General features: G+C 44.2%; 1 protein-coding gene across 2 annotated transcripts; it reads right to left on the minus strand.

Moving 5' to 3' along the window:
• Window positions 1-613: 613 nt before the first annotated feature.
• LOC136571233 (regucalcin) lies at window positions 614-12296 on the minus strand. 2 transcript variants are annotated; one of them, XM_066571571.1, is made up of 7 exons: window positions 12220-12296; window positions 11637-11802; window positions 8625-8807; window positions 7127-7342; window positions 5551-5682; window positions 1689-1843; window positions 614-955 (listed from the first exon to the last, which is right to left on the minus strand). In XM_066571571.1, the coding sequence occupies exons 2-7, from the start codon at window positions 11797-11799 to the stop codon at window positions 905-907; spliced, it is 900 nt and encodes a 299-aa protein (XP_066427668.1). In that variant the 5' UTR covers window positions 11800-11802; window positions 12220-12296; the 3' UTR covers window positions 614-904. The 2 variants fall into 2 exon arrangements, with proteins under 2 accessions (XP_066427668.1, XP_066427669.1); XM_066571572.1 differs by lacking the exon at window positions 12220-12296 and adding an exon at window positions 11920-12023.
• Window positions 12297-16832: the final 4536 nt, after the last annotated feature.

Here is a 16832-nt window from a genome sequence, read left to right on the forward strand (position 1 = left end):
TAAAGGCAAAAATGCAATCCAGTGAGTAAGTTTTCATTCACAACAGGTGGTGTGAAGAAATTGCAATAGATCTTCCCTTTCCTTCACACTTGTACAAGCAGTGGCTTTTTGGGCATGTAGGCCTGCCTTGCCTCTCTGTACTCTGGGGGAGGTTGGTTCTGGAGGAGGTATGTGCAGGTTGTGCTGTATGCCCAAACAGCCAAGAATGCCCAATGTTTTCCTGTGATCATGGATGTCCCCAGAACAGGCCAAGGTCTTCAAAGGATAGAAAAGCGTATGGTTCTTGACTCCAAAATTTTGGGTTTATATATAATAAAATGAGCAACATGGTAACAGGCACTGGGGAGAGAGAGTGATAAATTCCAGCCAGAGTTAATTTAAGCACAGCCACAGCTGAGGCCTGTTAGAAGGAAGTTGCAGATGCAGTGAGAGGTATTAATGTTTCAATTGTTGGGAACATCATAAGACAAATGAAGTTACAGTTAAAACAGTGGTAGGACCACCAAAAGGCATTTTATGAGGAACTTCAAAAATATGTAAAAGATACAGTACAACTAGTTTAATCAGTAAAACAATATATGGTAAGTTGCAAATGAGACAGAAGACTACTCAATACATTAAAATATTATTTAATCACAAAATAGAATTACAACAGTAGCTTATTAGGGTGAGAATCTTTTTAGCACAGCAGAAAAAGTACCATCATATATTTAAAGTAAGTTTAAAGGGAGAAAAAAGATCAGTTTTAAAATATTCCATGTATTTCAGCAGTTTTTCATCCTTTCCTGATGAAATATTATAATGGTGTTATGGTTTCCAAGCAAAAGATGCTGAACACCAGAATTAGACCTTCAGACTTGTCTTGCTTACACCAGCCCTCTGTAATCCATTCTGAAGAGTGTATTTAACCTGCAAAAGGATACGGTGGAACTCCTTTCACCCCCAGTCCTGTTATCTGTTAAAACACAGAGAAAAAAAAAATAGAGTGATAATTCACCATTGTTAGACCTTGGTTTCCTTACAAAACTAGACATGCTTTAATTTAGAAAAGGACTGTGTCCTCCAACTTGACATCCTACTATATTTTGCACACATCAGCTCATCACAGACTGGAATTTCAATGCATGCTCTTTCTCTAAAGCTCAGTAATCACAGGCCAGAGTCCATTCCCCAAAAGCCTCTTCTCTTAGATACTGCTAAGCCTTAATTCTGCAGTTCACAATGTAACCTTCGGCATGCACACACAAAGAGCAGGGCTTTAAAACAAATCCCAGTGGAACGATTTTTAAAAGAGATAATTTCCTGATAATTAACTAGAAAGTAAATAAAAGCAGATGCTTTTATCTGCCTCTGATTAAGATATGTAAGTATTTACCCATCCTTTCCATAAATAGAAAATGCAAACAGTGTTGGGAGAGGGAGAAGTATAAAGAGATGATGCCATAGAAAATTTGCACTATCAGCATTGGTACAAAGTTTAAGCCCCAAAGTATCTTCAAACCTCTAAATGTGTTTAACTTTCTGCAAGACGAACAAAAAAATACAAACAACAGCTTAACATATATGACCAATGTTCTAACAACTGCCTTTTTCCAGCTTCCCACCACTGCCAACTGGAGTTCTGCTACCTTAAAAAATCAAGAGTGAAACAACAGCCTTCTAAAATGAAAGGAGAAAGTATTATTCACCTTGAAAATCCCACCAGCCTGTGGTTGCCGTGAAAGCCACTCTTTATCCATCCCATCACTGGCAGAAGTCACAAACATTTCTGAATAATCCTTTCCTCCAAAACAGCAGGAAGTTGTTTTGTCTACGGGAAGTTTCACAGTCTGGAGTCTTTTACCTGCAGGAAAACATGCATGGTGTTTCCTGTTTGTCGACTTAGAACAAGAAATTTAAACAAATTATCGCAAATAACCTTTGTAGAGCCAGATGTTCTGCAAAAGTGGGAACCAGGGCTGGACGAGGTCCCACCCTGACTGATGAGCACCATGACAGGGAGAAACCAGACTTCTGTGAACCCTGTTGATGATGATGTATCATTTGACAAGTTTCAGGTTCAGGTATCACCAACAAATCCCACTTCAATCCCAGCTTGTCCTCTAATTAAATGCTAACATCCACAGCACAAACACGTATCTGAGCTCATCATCTAGGCAGTCCATGGAGTCAATGGAAATGGGAGAGAATTCCTCTCTAAAACAGGTCACATGAATCACGCCCTAGACCTGCTGACTTTTCTACTTTTAACTACAAAAGCAGCCTGGAGCGAGCAGACCTCGTGCAGCACTACGGAGGCGTACCTCCTGCTACACCTCTACTGCCTGCAGTTAAGGAAGATTAATTCCTAGAAGTTTTTCCTGAAATTTCAACAGTCTTCCAAATCAAGCTTGCATAAAACAGGGATCACGGGACATGTGAGATGTTTATAGAAAACTAGTGCTACGATAAATAATACCACACATTTATTATGCCAACAAATAATGATGGTTTTAATGAGAGTAGTGAACACATTGCCTCCAGCCCTAGCCAGAAGGCTGTTGAGACATCTTGCAGCAGATTTTTCCAAAATTTCTGCTAATTCTGGGCAATAACAGCCTATTCCCATTATCCCTATTTTATGTACCTACAAGTGAATTAATTTCTCTTTCTAAAAATATGCACATGGATTTCCTTAACATATGTGTAACTTCTCTGTCCTCCCAATTCCATGTGCAAAGGGCTTGGTCCCCTTACAGCAACCAACTTTAGTGATGTGTTCAAATAGCAGGATGTTGGGAACCCTAGAAAGTGACTAACACCAAGTCTGGGAGAAAGTAAGTATGAAGGGCATTCAAAAGGAAAAAACATGGACTGCAGGAAAAGGGGCATGAGCTCCAGAGACAAGGAGATAAAATCTGGTTGCAGGTGTAGAGTGCTTTCAGTGGATCACAGCCTGGATGATATCATTTACAAAGCTCTGAGGTGTCTCCCTGGAGTTTCAAGAAAATCTGCACCTGGATGCTTTACAATCTATCTGGAGTATTACTCTGTGCTTGGTCTCTATTGAAGAGACAAATATAGCAGATCTTTCTGACACTATAAATGTCAAATGATCTTGAAAACAATCATTAGGAAGAACTATAAAATATTTAATTGCAGTTTAGATTGAACATTAGGAAAAAATTCTTCACTGAAAAGGTTGTCAAGCATTGGAATAGGCTGTCCAGGGAAGCTGTGGGATCATCATCCCTGAAAGTATTTAAAAACTATGTAGATGTGGTACTTAAAGACATGGTTTAGGGGTGGAGTTGGCATTGCTGGTTGATGGTTTGACTCCATGATCTTGGAGGTCTTTTCCAGCTTTAATGATTGTAGGATTCCAATTTAAAGAATAAAACTAGCAGGTCACTGAGTGACCAGAAGCTATGACAAGACTTGGTAACCTGTACATTAGACACCCCTTGAGTCCTTTGCAAACCCTGTGGGATCAGCCATCAGCCTTTCCCTGTAGCACATCCTCAATCTAAAGGCAGCAGCCATCTCTGCTAAAGAAGCCTAGACCTGAAAAGCTGCTTCACCCTGATCCTCAAAACCTTCACTTAGGAAAGATGCCAAACAAACAAGTTTCCTGGTCCCATTGCCCTAAAAACAAAGTCCAGGCTTTGCTATCATTGAAACCTGAAAATCCCTCACGTGCTTTAGATGAGCTCTTTATTGGTGGATATATCTGCAACTGGCTGACAGCCATTCAAGCCACACTTAATGGCTATTGTGCATTAAAAGAGGCTCTCATAGAATTCTCTTCAAACCTGACTGGGTTGTCTCCCTAAATAATTACAATTCATTCAGAATTCAGGAAATTGCAGATTTTAGATATTACTTCAAAATGATAGCATGAGAGGGCAGGTAAGATGAGATATTCACAAAAAAAGGTGGCTCTTTTTGACATGGCCATTTACCCTTTGAAACTTCACAACACTGCTGTCTGCAGGTGCTATGACATGGGTGAGGGGGAGACAGAACAGGTTCATGGAAGAGAAGTACACTGAGAAATGCACTACCAGCACATCAGTACCTCATCCATCTGTGAGCAGAGTTAGAGACTGGGAGTGCATTAGGGATATGTACTCTGCCATCAATATTCCTGCTATCCCTACACATCTGCTTATGGACATTACTCCTAGCTTTCCCATATGAAAACACCTCCAAAAGGGAGAAGGAAAAGGAAAATAAGTGAAAAAGTGAAAAAAAGGAAGGAAAATAAAAGGCAGGAAAAAGGCAGAAACAGTGAACAAGAGAGGAAAAATTACTGAATCTACTACATCAGGAGAGTATTCAGAGGGCTGGTGGATGTCACCAAGGAATGCTCTGCCCACCAGAGCGAGAGGATGTGGGTCCAGAGACAAGTCCCAGCATTGCTGGCATCTCCCAACTGGAGCTTCCTTCTCCCTGAGCTGGGGTGCAGATTCTGCACAACTGGAGAAGTCCCTCAGGTTGGCAAGACTTTGGATGGGTACATATCAAAAGGTGAGGGGGAAAGCAACAGTGTCCCATGGGACTTGTAATAAAAGCCAGTAGGCTGCCCAAAGTAATACACTAAGCTGAAGAAACAAGACTCAAAAATGGTAGAAGTTTCCAGCAGAGTCAGAAGCAAGGCTGGTGCACGTGCACCAGGGTCTGCTGCACACTGCACACAAGGTACTGGCATCCCTGAATCCACAGTCCCACACAACCCCAAGCCTTCTGTTAGGCTCCAGAGGCATCCCAGTGCAGTTGCTCTTCTGCTGCATGATGCAAACTTGTGCTGTCTGGGATCTGACAAAATCATACTCCCATTCCCACCCAACAGCCCTTTGCAATGAATGTGGTTCAGTTCCCCTTAAGTGCTTTACATCTATTTTCTACCCAGAGTAAATCATCCCTGGCACATCACTAGAGTCCAAATGAGAGCAGCAATGAGCAACAGACTCAGACAATGGGCACACCCAAGACATTACTGTGGGAATGATAAAATGCTGTGGAATTCATTAAACATTTTTTAATTGTTTCATTGCAAAATTGATCGTGCAAGTAACTTCCAACAATAAAAAAGATGTTGCTGACATCATTGTCCCATGGGACTTGTAATAAAATCCAGCAGGCTGCCCAAAATAATACACTAAGCTGAAGAAATAAGACTGAAAAATGGTTTTAAGTCATCTTTCCCATTTATCAATGAGATAAACATTGGTCTTAATTTTGGAGGATGCAAGAGGATGCTAACACAAACAATTCACAAGCACAATGATGGTCTCCTTAGTGACTTTATCTTTTCCAACACAACAGATGCTGGGAACAAAGGAGACATATTTACAAAGGTAATTTTTGAGAGCAGGGACATAAAATTGTTTGAAATTATAAGAAAAAGAAAAAAAAGAAAAAAAGCACAGTTTTTAAAAAGGAGCAGATACACTATTTCTATGAGGTGAAAAAACCCCACCCCTCACTCTTTGTTTTTATTTCTTCTTTTGGGTTTTTTGTTTTGTTTTTTTAACACAAAATTCCAGTCCATCTTTTGCAAGGACTTACCTGTCTCGGGGTCAAGGCGAATCACTCTCCCACCATCATAACAAGCCACCCAGAGTTTGCCTTGTGTGTCAATGCACATCCCATCAGGAATGCTCTCCTCCTTTTCCAGTTTGTATATACTCCTACGGTTGCCTGCAGCATAAAAAAAAACCACAGAACTGAGTGAGACAGTTGTTAAAATTTTTATCAGTCACAGCCCAGCAGAGTTATTTGTACTATTATTTTCAAAAGCTGTGCTGAGGCCCTGAGTATTTTTTCCCTGTGAAAGAAATAGATTGTGTCTGCTGCCCTGTTTGTTTCCTGAGACAGTTGTTTCTCAGCATGAAAGCCTGTGGATCAGTTTCTATCCATTGGAAGTATAATCCTTCTTTCTGGCATTCATTTCTAGTGCATCACTCGTGTTCCCAACTTACAATATTAAATGAATAACTGAATAAATTAATGTTAGATATATTCATAAAACTAACTACTTGTTTTAAAAGCAGTTTGAATAATTTCAAGTATGGGTTGCTCCAGCTGGAGACTTTCCAAACAGTTTGCTGGAAAGTGCCAACAATCACTGTTTCAACATAAAACTGACCTTCAGATCTATAAACTGAGAGGTTACATAAACACAGAGTTTGGGGATAAAGAATCAATTTCAAAGGCATACTATGGACCAGAAAACAAACAACTCTATCTGGACTTTTATCCACTGTTAGTAAAGAAAATTAAACCCAACTTTCCAACATTGTTTATTTTATGCTCTGACAACTTCAATGTTCCTCATATGCAGCAGTATTTTTAATAAGTTTCCTTTTTGCTGCTGGGGATTGTCAGACTGCCCACAGAAAGAGCAAGCAAGGATGAGTGAGAGAGAGAAGTACCCTATTTCCTAGGGAAAAATTCAGTTATAAGCCATAGCAGAGAGATATTAGGACAAGGTGCTACATCCAAAATTACTTTAAATTCAGAGTTTTAAAACTAAACATCAAATTGGCTGGGTTCTTTTAAAGCAAAATACTGCAGCCCATGTATACTCAAAAGCAAATTACTAGTCCAAATCACCGGAATTTTTCTTTTGCCCAAGCTTGTAGAAGCCCTCAAGGCTTTGTTTTGTTTTAAATTAATGAAGGAAGCTTTGAGTTACTGCTACCGTTGTTGCCTTGTTCTTTCTGCAGAATCTTCCTTTAGTAGCTTGTATTTTAAAAAACAAAACAGGGTGAAGAGCGAAAAAGAGAAGCTGGCAGAGGTTTTGTGCAAGACTACAAGCTTGCTGTCAGTTTGCCTGTGCTGCCAGTAACAAGAAACACGCTGCCACAGGAAGAGACAGATGAGATACACTTTGTCCTTTTTACTGCAAGATCAGATATGCCTTGTGTTTAGTAACAGTAGTACAGATTGTTACTCAAAGTGCCAATTTAAATACTTTATAGTACTACCAAACGACCCTGACTGGTTTGAGCCAGGAGCCTACGCAGACAGAGGTTAATATGGCTTCTGTTCATCCTCCAAAGCTCTGTGTAATAACCAGAGCAGAAACAAACATCACAACCTTTAGGCACAAGCAATTGCTTTAGAATACAACCATTCATACCAATTTTTCCAGTTTGGAGGTCATAATCAAAGGCATCCACGGAGTAGGACAAGCTGTCAATGTAAAAGAAGGTTCTGTGATCCAGCGACCAGTCCAGCCCATTGGAAATGTCCACCTGGTCAAAGTGCTTCACCACGGAGAGGTCGGGGAAGAGCGTGTACAGAGAGCCCTGGCGTCTCTCCAGCACGGCAGGACGGATCTCCTCTGCCATTGTACCTGTGCACAGCCAAAGGGGAAGAAGCAGGTTCAGAGCAAACAGACTCTTCTCCAGGTTTGGGACAGCCTCTCGCTACGATGGCCATCACACTGCCAGCGTAGAAAGGGGGGGCTTCTGAAATTTGAGGAAGAAACTGAGTTAAAAGCAAAAGAAAAAGGCAGACTTCCAAAGTGATTGCTTTTAGCAGAAGGTGGCAAAACACAGCCTTTGTTCTTTTGTTGAACATTTCTGCAGCAGAAATGGTGTGCAGCATGATTCCTGCAAAATGTTTTATTCAGTCACTCATGTATTAAGACAGGTGTGGCCAGCATTTAACTTACAATAAATCTTAATGCCTTGTAGAGCTGAGAGAGTGGAAAAAAATTACCTCCTCCTCAGAATGAGTCTCACACTAAAGCCTCTTTTAAAGTAAATCTCATCTTTACACGTTGAAGTTGGCAGATAAGACCAGCTCTTGAGAGGCTGGGTAAATGCAGGTTAAGTCAAGTCTTGGGACTGAATGACACAGCAAAGCACAGAATAGTGGTTTAAAATTCAGGAGGACAGCATCACAGCTGAGGCTGGAGGGCACCTCTGGACATCATCCAGGATCACCCCCTGCTCAGAGCAGGGTCAGACACCACAGGTTCCCCCCAGCAGTGTTGGGCATTGAAGATCTCCATGGATGAAGACTCCATACTCTCTCTGGACAACCTGTTCCACTGTCTGGTCACCCTCAGTAAAAGAGTTTCCTTACACTCATACAGAATTGGCTGAGTTTCAGTTTGTGCCCACACCTTCTGGTCTTTCAGTGTGCACCACTGAGCAGAGCCTGGCCTCCATCTCTTTTACTCCCACCACAGTCAGGTACTTCACATACAGGTGGGATCCCCTGAGCCTTCTCATCTCCAGGATGAATAGTCCCTTAGTTTTTAGAAATAATATTCTGAGCCACAGAGAACAAACCACACAATATAATAAATTTCTCACTTAAAAAGTATTTTCTATTGGCACCCTTCCAGTATTCAAAACAAGCAGCTGACAGGAAAGAGGCAAGGCCAGTATCTTAAACTAGGCAGGCTTGGTGTAGTCAGCCTCTTTTTAACAAAATAGTCCAGATTAGATAGTGCCCAGGTGATATAAACAAATCTGTAAATGGATTTAAACTCTGTTTGAAGAAAACAAAAAAAAAATCGCCACCATTTAACTGTGAAGGAAAACTTGCTGCATCTACAACTGATCACCGCCTCTTATCACCAAAACCCAGCAAGCACCAGAGGGAAGAAAGAGACTGCAGCATACCTGCAAAATACCTCCCTGCAGGATCCACCTTCCCATCATTGAACCGGGTGTTTGCTTTATCCTTGTCCACTTGAGTAATGGTGGTTACCAGCTCCTCTTTCCATTTCAAAGCAGCAAACCTGGTTCCCAGGGTGATGACATAATCCCCAGACTGACGGAGAGCCACGGAGCTCACAGGAGCATCTGGAAAGGGGGTGAAATTGAAAAGTGAGATGTGCTATGAAGAGACATTTCTTTCCTGCCCTCCTTAGACATGCCAATTGAACTCAGCAAAACCACAGGCAAGAGAAAAAACCTACTTTTTTAACAACAAAACAGATGTTTAAATACATAGAAACAGATTATGTCACATGAACTTGAGTATTACCACTGCTACCAGGAGCTATAATCATTAACAGCACCTAGTTCTGCTAGGTGCTTTATGAAAAAAAAAAAGGTATAAAAGGGGGGACAGGAACATATGCTTTTCACAATAGCTTACTCTGTGGGTTCTCCTCTCTCCAAGGGAAAAATCAATTGCCACAAGAGCTCTAGAGCAACGGTGTTTATTTAGCACAGCTCCTGTGTAAATGAGCCGTGAAGTGATGGAGGCAGAGTATCTCTGCACTGGGACAGGTCACACGGGGCAGAGAGACACCCCGCAGACCACACTGCTGTGCCACTCAACCTCCAGCAGCACCAAAAACACACCAAGGAGTGGCAGAGCCCCCCAAGAGCTAAAACAAAAGAGAAAATTAGTTCACATTCACTTTCCATGATTTCACTTGAGCTATTATGCATAAAACCTCAATTACATGTTATTATAAAGGAATAAGTAAAAGAAAACAGTGAGAGCAAAGACAACATTTCTGTAGAAGCCTACAATCAGATGCAATCTAAGGAATAATAACTTTAGGCAGGGCAACCAAGTCTGACATAGTATTTTCTATGAATGGGACTAATCACTAATTTTCTAATTTAAAACCGAAACATTTCTTGTATTTATGACTTTGCAGGGGTGTAATTAGGTAGTACTTTCACAAACACTTATAACCACCACCAGCCACCACTGGGTGACAAGAGGAACTGCTCCTTTCCAGCTGTTTGCTCATGGCTCAGGATGCCCCTTCCCTTTGGTGCCTTGGCAGCAGTACCACCGTGACAGAAATCCAAATGCTATTTGTCCCCAGCACTGGAGATGAACACCTGACTGCAAGCTCAGCTCCAGCAGCTGAGGCTGCTGGAGCTCTGGGCTCACTCACACTGGGGTGCCACCCCTCCTTCCCATGGCAGCACAGAGGGCAGCAGTGTCCCCTCAGCCGTGTGTGGCACCTGCCACATGTAGTAATTTTGCTGCTCTTTGGATTGCCAGTAACCACACTAATAGCAGTGGTTTTCTGCCTCTAGCAGCAGGAGGGGTTTCCTAGCAGAGCATGAGATTGCAAGTCTACTTTTACTCTCCCGGGAAAAGGCCTGGGGCCATGGCTTGGAGGAGTCCTTCCTCCTGGGCAGCACCCAGGCGTTCCTCCCACCCTGGGGGCAGCAGCCCCCAAGCACAGCTGTCCACTGGAGGTGTTGGACACCCAGGTGCCCCTGCAGCCACAAGAACAGCTCCACACCTTCCTGACAAATCACCCCAGAAGAAAGGGGTGCATGAGGACACAGCCACCCTACTGCTCACTGCACAAACCCAGCACAAGGAGTGCCTCAGCCCATGCACCCAGCTCAGGCTGCTGTGACCCCAGAGGGCTTTGTCGAAGCAGCATCTGCAGGAATTGATTGATTTGCAGCACCATTCTGCACCCAAGAGAAAACTGACCATAAGGCCTCCCCTCCAGCCCAGTTATGCAGCTATGGTGTTCCCTCTGTAAAGTTATAAAGGGCATTTGAAGTTGTTTCTAAGCATGGCATTGTTGCAATTCTCTAATTAAAACCTTTAATAATGAATAATTTCTCTTAGTTTCCACTTTGGAAGCCTGCTACTATAATCACATGGCATTCTTTGGTTGTTTGGGGGTTGTTTTTTTTCTTTTAATTGTGGCATTCCCAAAGGCACAGCTATTAATCATAACTGTTCTATTACTAAAGAGAGGAAACAATTAAAAAAAAATAAAAGAAAAACAGGAGCTACTTCGGCTGCTCTCCTTTCCACATCTCCAGAGAGGCTACAAGCAAAAGACTACACCTTTGAGAGTATATCAATCTGAGGGAAAGGAGATGCACACTCCCTTAGCTAAGCTAAGAGGAAAAAAGTTTGGGAAGCAACACTTCCAAAATCACCATCAGGCCTTCTCTCATCTTGAAATTGGCAACTACAGTGATTTGGAAGGCAGATAAGCCCAGATCAGTTTCTAGTGAATAATGTGAACAGCTTATAGGTAGGCAAAATTGATTTTCACTGAGTGCTATTGAACATGGGAAAATAATAAATTGCACTGAAACCACTTAAGGAGCTGTCTCCCAACACAAATATTTACTCTATCACATCCAGCAGTAAATCTGGAATCCTTTTGTAATGTGAGTTAGCATATCTCTTCCTTTCTGGAAAAAATACTTGAGCCATTGAGACTCTAGCTGGTGACACCACTACCTTGAAAAAGTATCACCTTCTTAAAGCATTATTGGAAATCATCTTTCATAATATAGAAAATGTTTCACAATACAGAAAATGTTATGAGCACTGATTCACATCAGAACTACTACAGACACCAACAGAAGAACTTTACCTCTGGGACAAAGTATGAATAAAAGAGAGCGAGCTGAGGACAACTTACAGGGAAAGGAAATAGATCAAACTTAACCCAGTACTAAAAAAAATCATAAGGAAAGTTCCCAGGACTAGGTCTGGTCTGTATCTAGTGTCTCCTAGTGTGCTGGCAACCGAGGAAACCCAGGCTGTAGGGAAGGGTCTCCAGATCTGAGCCAGTGCAGCAGCCGAGGGACAGAGCCCGAGTCCCAGCACTCAGCTCCCGCACACCGGGAGGGTTTTCCAGCGGCTCCCGCACACCGGGAGGGTTTTCCAGGGCTCCTTACCCAGGGCAATGGCCTGTGCTTGCCTGGTGACGGGGCTCCAGCGGCACACCTTCCTGCCCGTGATGTCCACGTAGAGCAGCGCGCCCTCCCTCTCGTCCCACACGGGCGACTCGCCGATCCTGCAGCCCTCCCTGGCCACGCACTCGATGCTGACAGATGACATGGCCTGCGGGGGAAGCGACACCGCGTTACAGCCCGGCCCCGCCGGGCCTGCGGGGAGCCAGCCACCAGCGGGAACGGGGAGGGGGGGGGAAAAAAAACACCCCAAAAAAAAGAAACAAACCACAAGGAGGGGGGAAATTAATTGAGTCGGGGCGCAGGCGGGCGCAGAGAGGCCAAGGCCGCTCCGCGGCGGGCCCGCCCCCGCATGCCCGGCTGCTGGGGCGCAGCGTGTGTGTGCGTGGGGTGTGTGTAGGTGTGGGTGTGTGTAGGTGTGGGTGTGTGAGCCGCCGTGTCATGTTCACACGGCGTGTGCGGGACCCTGCCTACCCGCCTGCCGGTGACCGCGGGAGAGAAGCGCAGCAATAACAAACATCAATAACTCACGACAGCAAGGAAGCGCCCCCAGCCGCCCCGGCCGTACCTGTTCGCAGCGGGCAGCAGGAGCGCTCCCGCTCCCGCCGCTCTTATAGCGCTCCTTGGGTACCCCCGGCAGGGGCGGGCTGCGCGGCCGGGCCCTTCGGGATCCTCCTCTCCCGACACGGCCAGCCCAGGAGCCGGCGGTGGCGGCTGTCCGAGCAGCAGCGGCTCGGCACCCCTCTTCCAAGAGCTGCAGATAGGGAGAAGAGGGAGAAGAGCTTTCTTTCCCACTACGGTGGCCAAGTTTCTCAGCCCCCGGAGAGGCTGATTCCCTCATGCCTGGTTTCTCCCTGCCTTCTTGCTCTGGTGGAGGTGGCCACAGAGACTTGGCCCTGACTTCAGCACCAGAGATCCTTCACAGCTCCTGCAGCAGCACCTTGGTTATCCAGATATCCCGGGCCTTCAGTGTGCCCTGTCCTCTTTTACTCCCCTTGCTGATTAGTCTCAAAAAACTTCCAAAGGCAGGAGGCAAATAGCTCGCAACAAAATGTGCAGATAGAGTTGTCTGTTGCGCCTGCTTATCTCTGTGCTATGGCCACTATAGCTCCCAGGCCTCAAGTCTCAAAGCAGGTCTTTATCCCAGGTCTCCCCTTCAGCATCCCATGACATACTGCCTTTTGCTTGGAGCTGGTGATACCCACAGGGATCAGTGACATCAAGTGGCTTCAGTGGCCTTGTGTGTCTCCGCCTGGAAACTCAGGAGTACAAGGCAGGCACTGGCTTGCTGCTGTATCCCCACAAACCAGAATTAACTCAGCTGCTGCAAAGCTCGCCTCTTCCCCATCTAGACTCTGGTTTCCAGCTGGCTTATGTAGCAGCCCCATTATTCAAGGAGCACTGCACACCAGTGATCCCATAGCACCCAACAGGTCTTTTAGGAGGTAGTCCCCACACAGCTCCTCTTAGATATTTTATCTGTTCCTTATTATCTGTGAGAACCCAGAACATTCCTCTGGCTGTCCAGGACGGCCAAGACCCCTGCCAGGGGGCTCAGAAGCCCTGGCATGGAGCCCAAAACACCTGTGGTTTTGATAATGACCCGTGGAGCAAATTACCAACCTTATATGAAGATCAGCAAGCCACAACAGTTTAGGTAGAATAATAGTGAAGTTATCACAGGGTGAAAAAGTAGGTTTTGGGTTTTCTGGTATGGGGGTTCAGGAGGCAAGATGGAGGGATCTGGGTGTGTCCAGCCTTTCTCCTTCTTCTTCTTCTTGGCCTCCATCTTCTGCTGTGATGTTGGCACTTACAGATTGGTTTAGAGTAGAAGCTCACTGTCTAACATGGGTGATAGATATTGGAAAGTAATTGTAAATATTGTATACGTAGTTTTTAGTATAAACTCCTAACAGTGCCCCAGGGGCAGGCAGAGAGTGCCTGGAACTGTCCTGCTGGATGGACCTCGGCAGGGTAGGAGAAAATTTTTTATAGATAAGACACAATAAACAACCTTGAGACCGAGAACTGAAGAACTCTGACTCCTTCTTCAAGCGCTCAGGCTGGGAAAAGAGACTTAAAACTTTCTTGGGGTCACAGCAACCCAAAAGATCCTGAGAATCATACACCCTCCTTGCAGCAATTATCTCCTATTGAATAATTTTATTTGGTTGCCTTTATTCATAAAGCAGGTGGTCACAGCTCAGGCTTCACTTGCTAACATTTATTTCTATTAGTGGTATCTTCAGAAAGTTCATGGGCTACATGACCTTACCAACATGTGTTTCATGTAGGCTTCTTCTGATGGAGTAGTGATGTGATATTCATTAACTTATATTCCTTAACTTATTGTCACCTTATTTGAGCAGTCAGACTTCTATTTTATAGGTTCCATGGTATTCCTTCAGTGCTTAGCATTGAATTAATTTCTTTTTCTGTCCTACTGCTGAATGTCCAACAAATAGAAGGATTTCATCTCAGACCTGAGACAAACAAATTATTAGCAACAGCCAACACAGAGAAACATTCAGAAAAAGTCTGCTACATCTCTGCTTTTTTCCATACACTTCACAACATGGAAAGAAGATTCAGAAATTTAAAAAAAAAAAAAAAACAACAACCAAACAAACCCATGAGCAAAGAATCAAATAATTCCGTAAGTATAATGAAGAACAATCATTGCTTTTTACAAAGCTTAGCCACATTTACTGCTCTCCCATTGTTTTTGCACACTGCAAGGCCATTTGGGATACAATGCAAGAGCTTACTGAATCCAGCAGCAACAGGAGATACACCCTCAACCCACCTCAGCAGTCTCTGTTCCTTGCTGACTTAAGCATTTGCCAGCATGGTTTGGAGGCATCAAAACAAGCTCTGTGCTGGCACACACCCTGGGAGAAAATTAACAGCCTCTGTAAGCACTGGGTTACAACACAAACTCTGTGCCATGTGCTTGGAGCTTGGATCTCTAGTTACATGGGACAGCACCCCTGCTTTGTCTTCTCTGTATTGGCTAATCCAAGCTTGTTGAAAGGTAGAGCAGGGAGGAATCCGTGGTGGGGTGCCTTCACAGAGAGCAGCAGATAAAGTCTTCTGCCAGTACAAGTTCACCGTGGGAGAGAAGAGCACAGAAGAGGTGGCTGCCAAAGATTGTACTGCCTTGTGCCTTCCCACTGGGAACTTCCCACTGTGGCACTGCAGCCACAGGCTACTGTGTGGCCAAATCTGACTGATGGGGAGCTAACTCAGCACCTCTGTGGCTTCCACGCTGCTAGCTTAGCATTTATTCCACATGGTGGGAGGGAGCAGGGAAGTGGAATTCTTACTTCTCTACAACCATGAAGAACACAAAGAGGAGATCTGTGATGTGGGAGGCCTTGTAGGGTGAAGTCACAGCTCTCCCCCAGCCTGCAGGTTCCCTCAGCCTGCCAGAAGCCATTACCCTTCTTGCCGGTCAGGAAACACTCAGCAGCTCTGGAGAACAGCCCAGAGCACCACAGAGATGGAAAAATCCCCCACTCTCAATGACTGCAGGCAAGAAGAGGTGCTGGACTATTTCAGGCGCTATAGAGACTGGGTTTTACTTCTGCTCGTTCCTGGAAAGTTGCAGTTGTTCTTGTCTTTTTTTATGAGCCTGATCCTGCCATTTCTTCATTTTTAGAGCAATCCTTGTCTTTTTTCCTTCCTTACTACTGTGAGTCCTCCTTCCTGCTTGAAGGTGGGAGAGCTCTAGGCTGGATCCATGGCTGGTATGAAGTGCAAATGCTGTGTATCAGCTATCTGTATCCCAAAAGCTGCCTCTCTCAGGCCACCTCAGCAGATGGGCAAGGTACAACCGAGACCAGGGATTGTGCCAAGGGCTGTAGAGCCCAAAGAGCCACTACCTCAGTGCAAGCCTGTTAAATCCATTAGGGCAACCAGAGTGGGCATGTGGGAATTCTGCACTAGCAGATAGTACTGCATTTGGGGGTGCACAGATGGAGGGACAAGCAAAAAAACCTGAGCAAGAGCAGAGGTAGAAACATGAAATCAGTCACTGCCATCAGTTCACTGGAAAGGAAGAGTTGGCACTGCCATGCACTTGTTTGCAGCCAAGTATAATTCTTGGAATTGGCTTGTGTATCCAGATCAAGTTTTATTTGTTAGCAAGTAACAAGTAACTCCAGGAGAGATCAAACTGCTGAGAAGTTTCAATTGTTTACTAGTCTGGATGATCACAGTTGCGTATTTAAACATAATAAAACATTTGCCAAAGTACTCCATTTTCCTGTTTGCAAACGTCTGCTTGGGAGAAGGTGGCACCAGCAGATTTGTGCCCATTGACTAATTTATGTGTCTAACACCACTGTCACACAAGTTAATGCAGAATGGATTAAGAAGCTCAGACAGGGAATCTTTTCTACAAAGGATTGCACCAAATCACCATGAAGTCATATTGAAGTATTTAGCCTTTAAAAACCAGTTTTCACAAAAATGACAGTCGTACCCTTTACTTATTACAGTTTATTACACAGACTTCTTTCAGCACAATTCCTTCTGTACAGGCCACATGCTCATGAAAAAGCATCTCTCACTTAAGATTACAATGCTTAAGCAAATGTGTGACCCTTCCCACTGCAGCCAATCTCCCCAGTGCTTCATGAAAACCCTCACACTCTCAGACCTCCAACTTCTTTGTCATGGGAGCACCAACCAGTGCAGGTTTCTGCTGCCTGAAGCTGCCTCACAAATCTGGAGCTCCCAGCCTGTGCTCCTCTGCTCTGTACTGGGAGCAGTTGGGCAACAGGGTGCTTCAGAAAGCACTCTTCAGTGGAGCACAGCCAAGACATTTTTCATTAATGCCTTACTTTTCTGGTCTTTGTATCCCATGTGACCTGGATTTGCATTTTGCTTGCTTCAGGATAAAAAAAAAGAGCATTGATATGTGCTACAGCAGCTGCAAAATTATAGTCACAACAGAGGTCATGCAACAGAGCCAGGACTTGAGGGAAAGGCAGCATCTTTCATTCAAATAACTGATCTAGCAACAGTGCTTTCAGTGTTTGCAGCTTACAGGCATGCAAATCCTTCTTCTGGCCAAATCAAAATTAAATTTCAAATTAACTGCAGATTTAGGGTGACTTCACAGTGCTTTAATTTAAGATGTTCAGCCAGACAGTTTGAGGAGCCTGGTTTATGTAC

Source organism: Molothrus aeneus, chromosome 2 (assembly GCF_037042795.1).
Source record: "Molothrus aeneus isolate 106 chromosome 2, BPBGC_Maene_1.0, whole genome shotgun sequence".
NCBI lineage: Eukaryota > Metazoa > Chordata > Aves > Passeriformes > Icteridae > Molothrus > Molothrus aeneus.

Bases quoted from the DNA above. Each gene is read 5' to 3' on its own strand.
- LOC136571233 (XM_066571571.1), bottom strand. From the start codon at position 11,799: ATGTCATCTGTCAGCATCGAGTGCGTGGCCAGGGAGGGCTGCAGGATC. The intron at 7,343-8,624 runs GTATGCTGCAGT...GGCTGTGCACAG, and splicing joins TGCAGGGAGGTATTTTGCAG to GTACAATGGCAGAGGAGATC. The intron at 956-1,688 runs GTGAATAATACT...GTGTTTTAACAG, and splicing joins AGGCTGGTGGGATTTTCAAG to ATAACAGGACTGGGGGTGAA.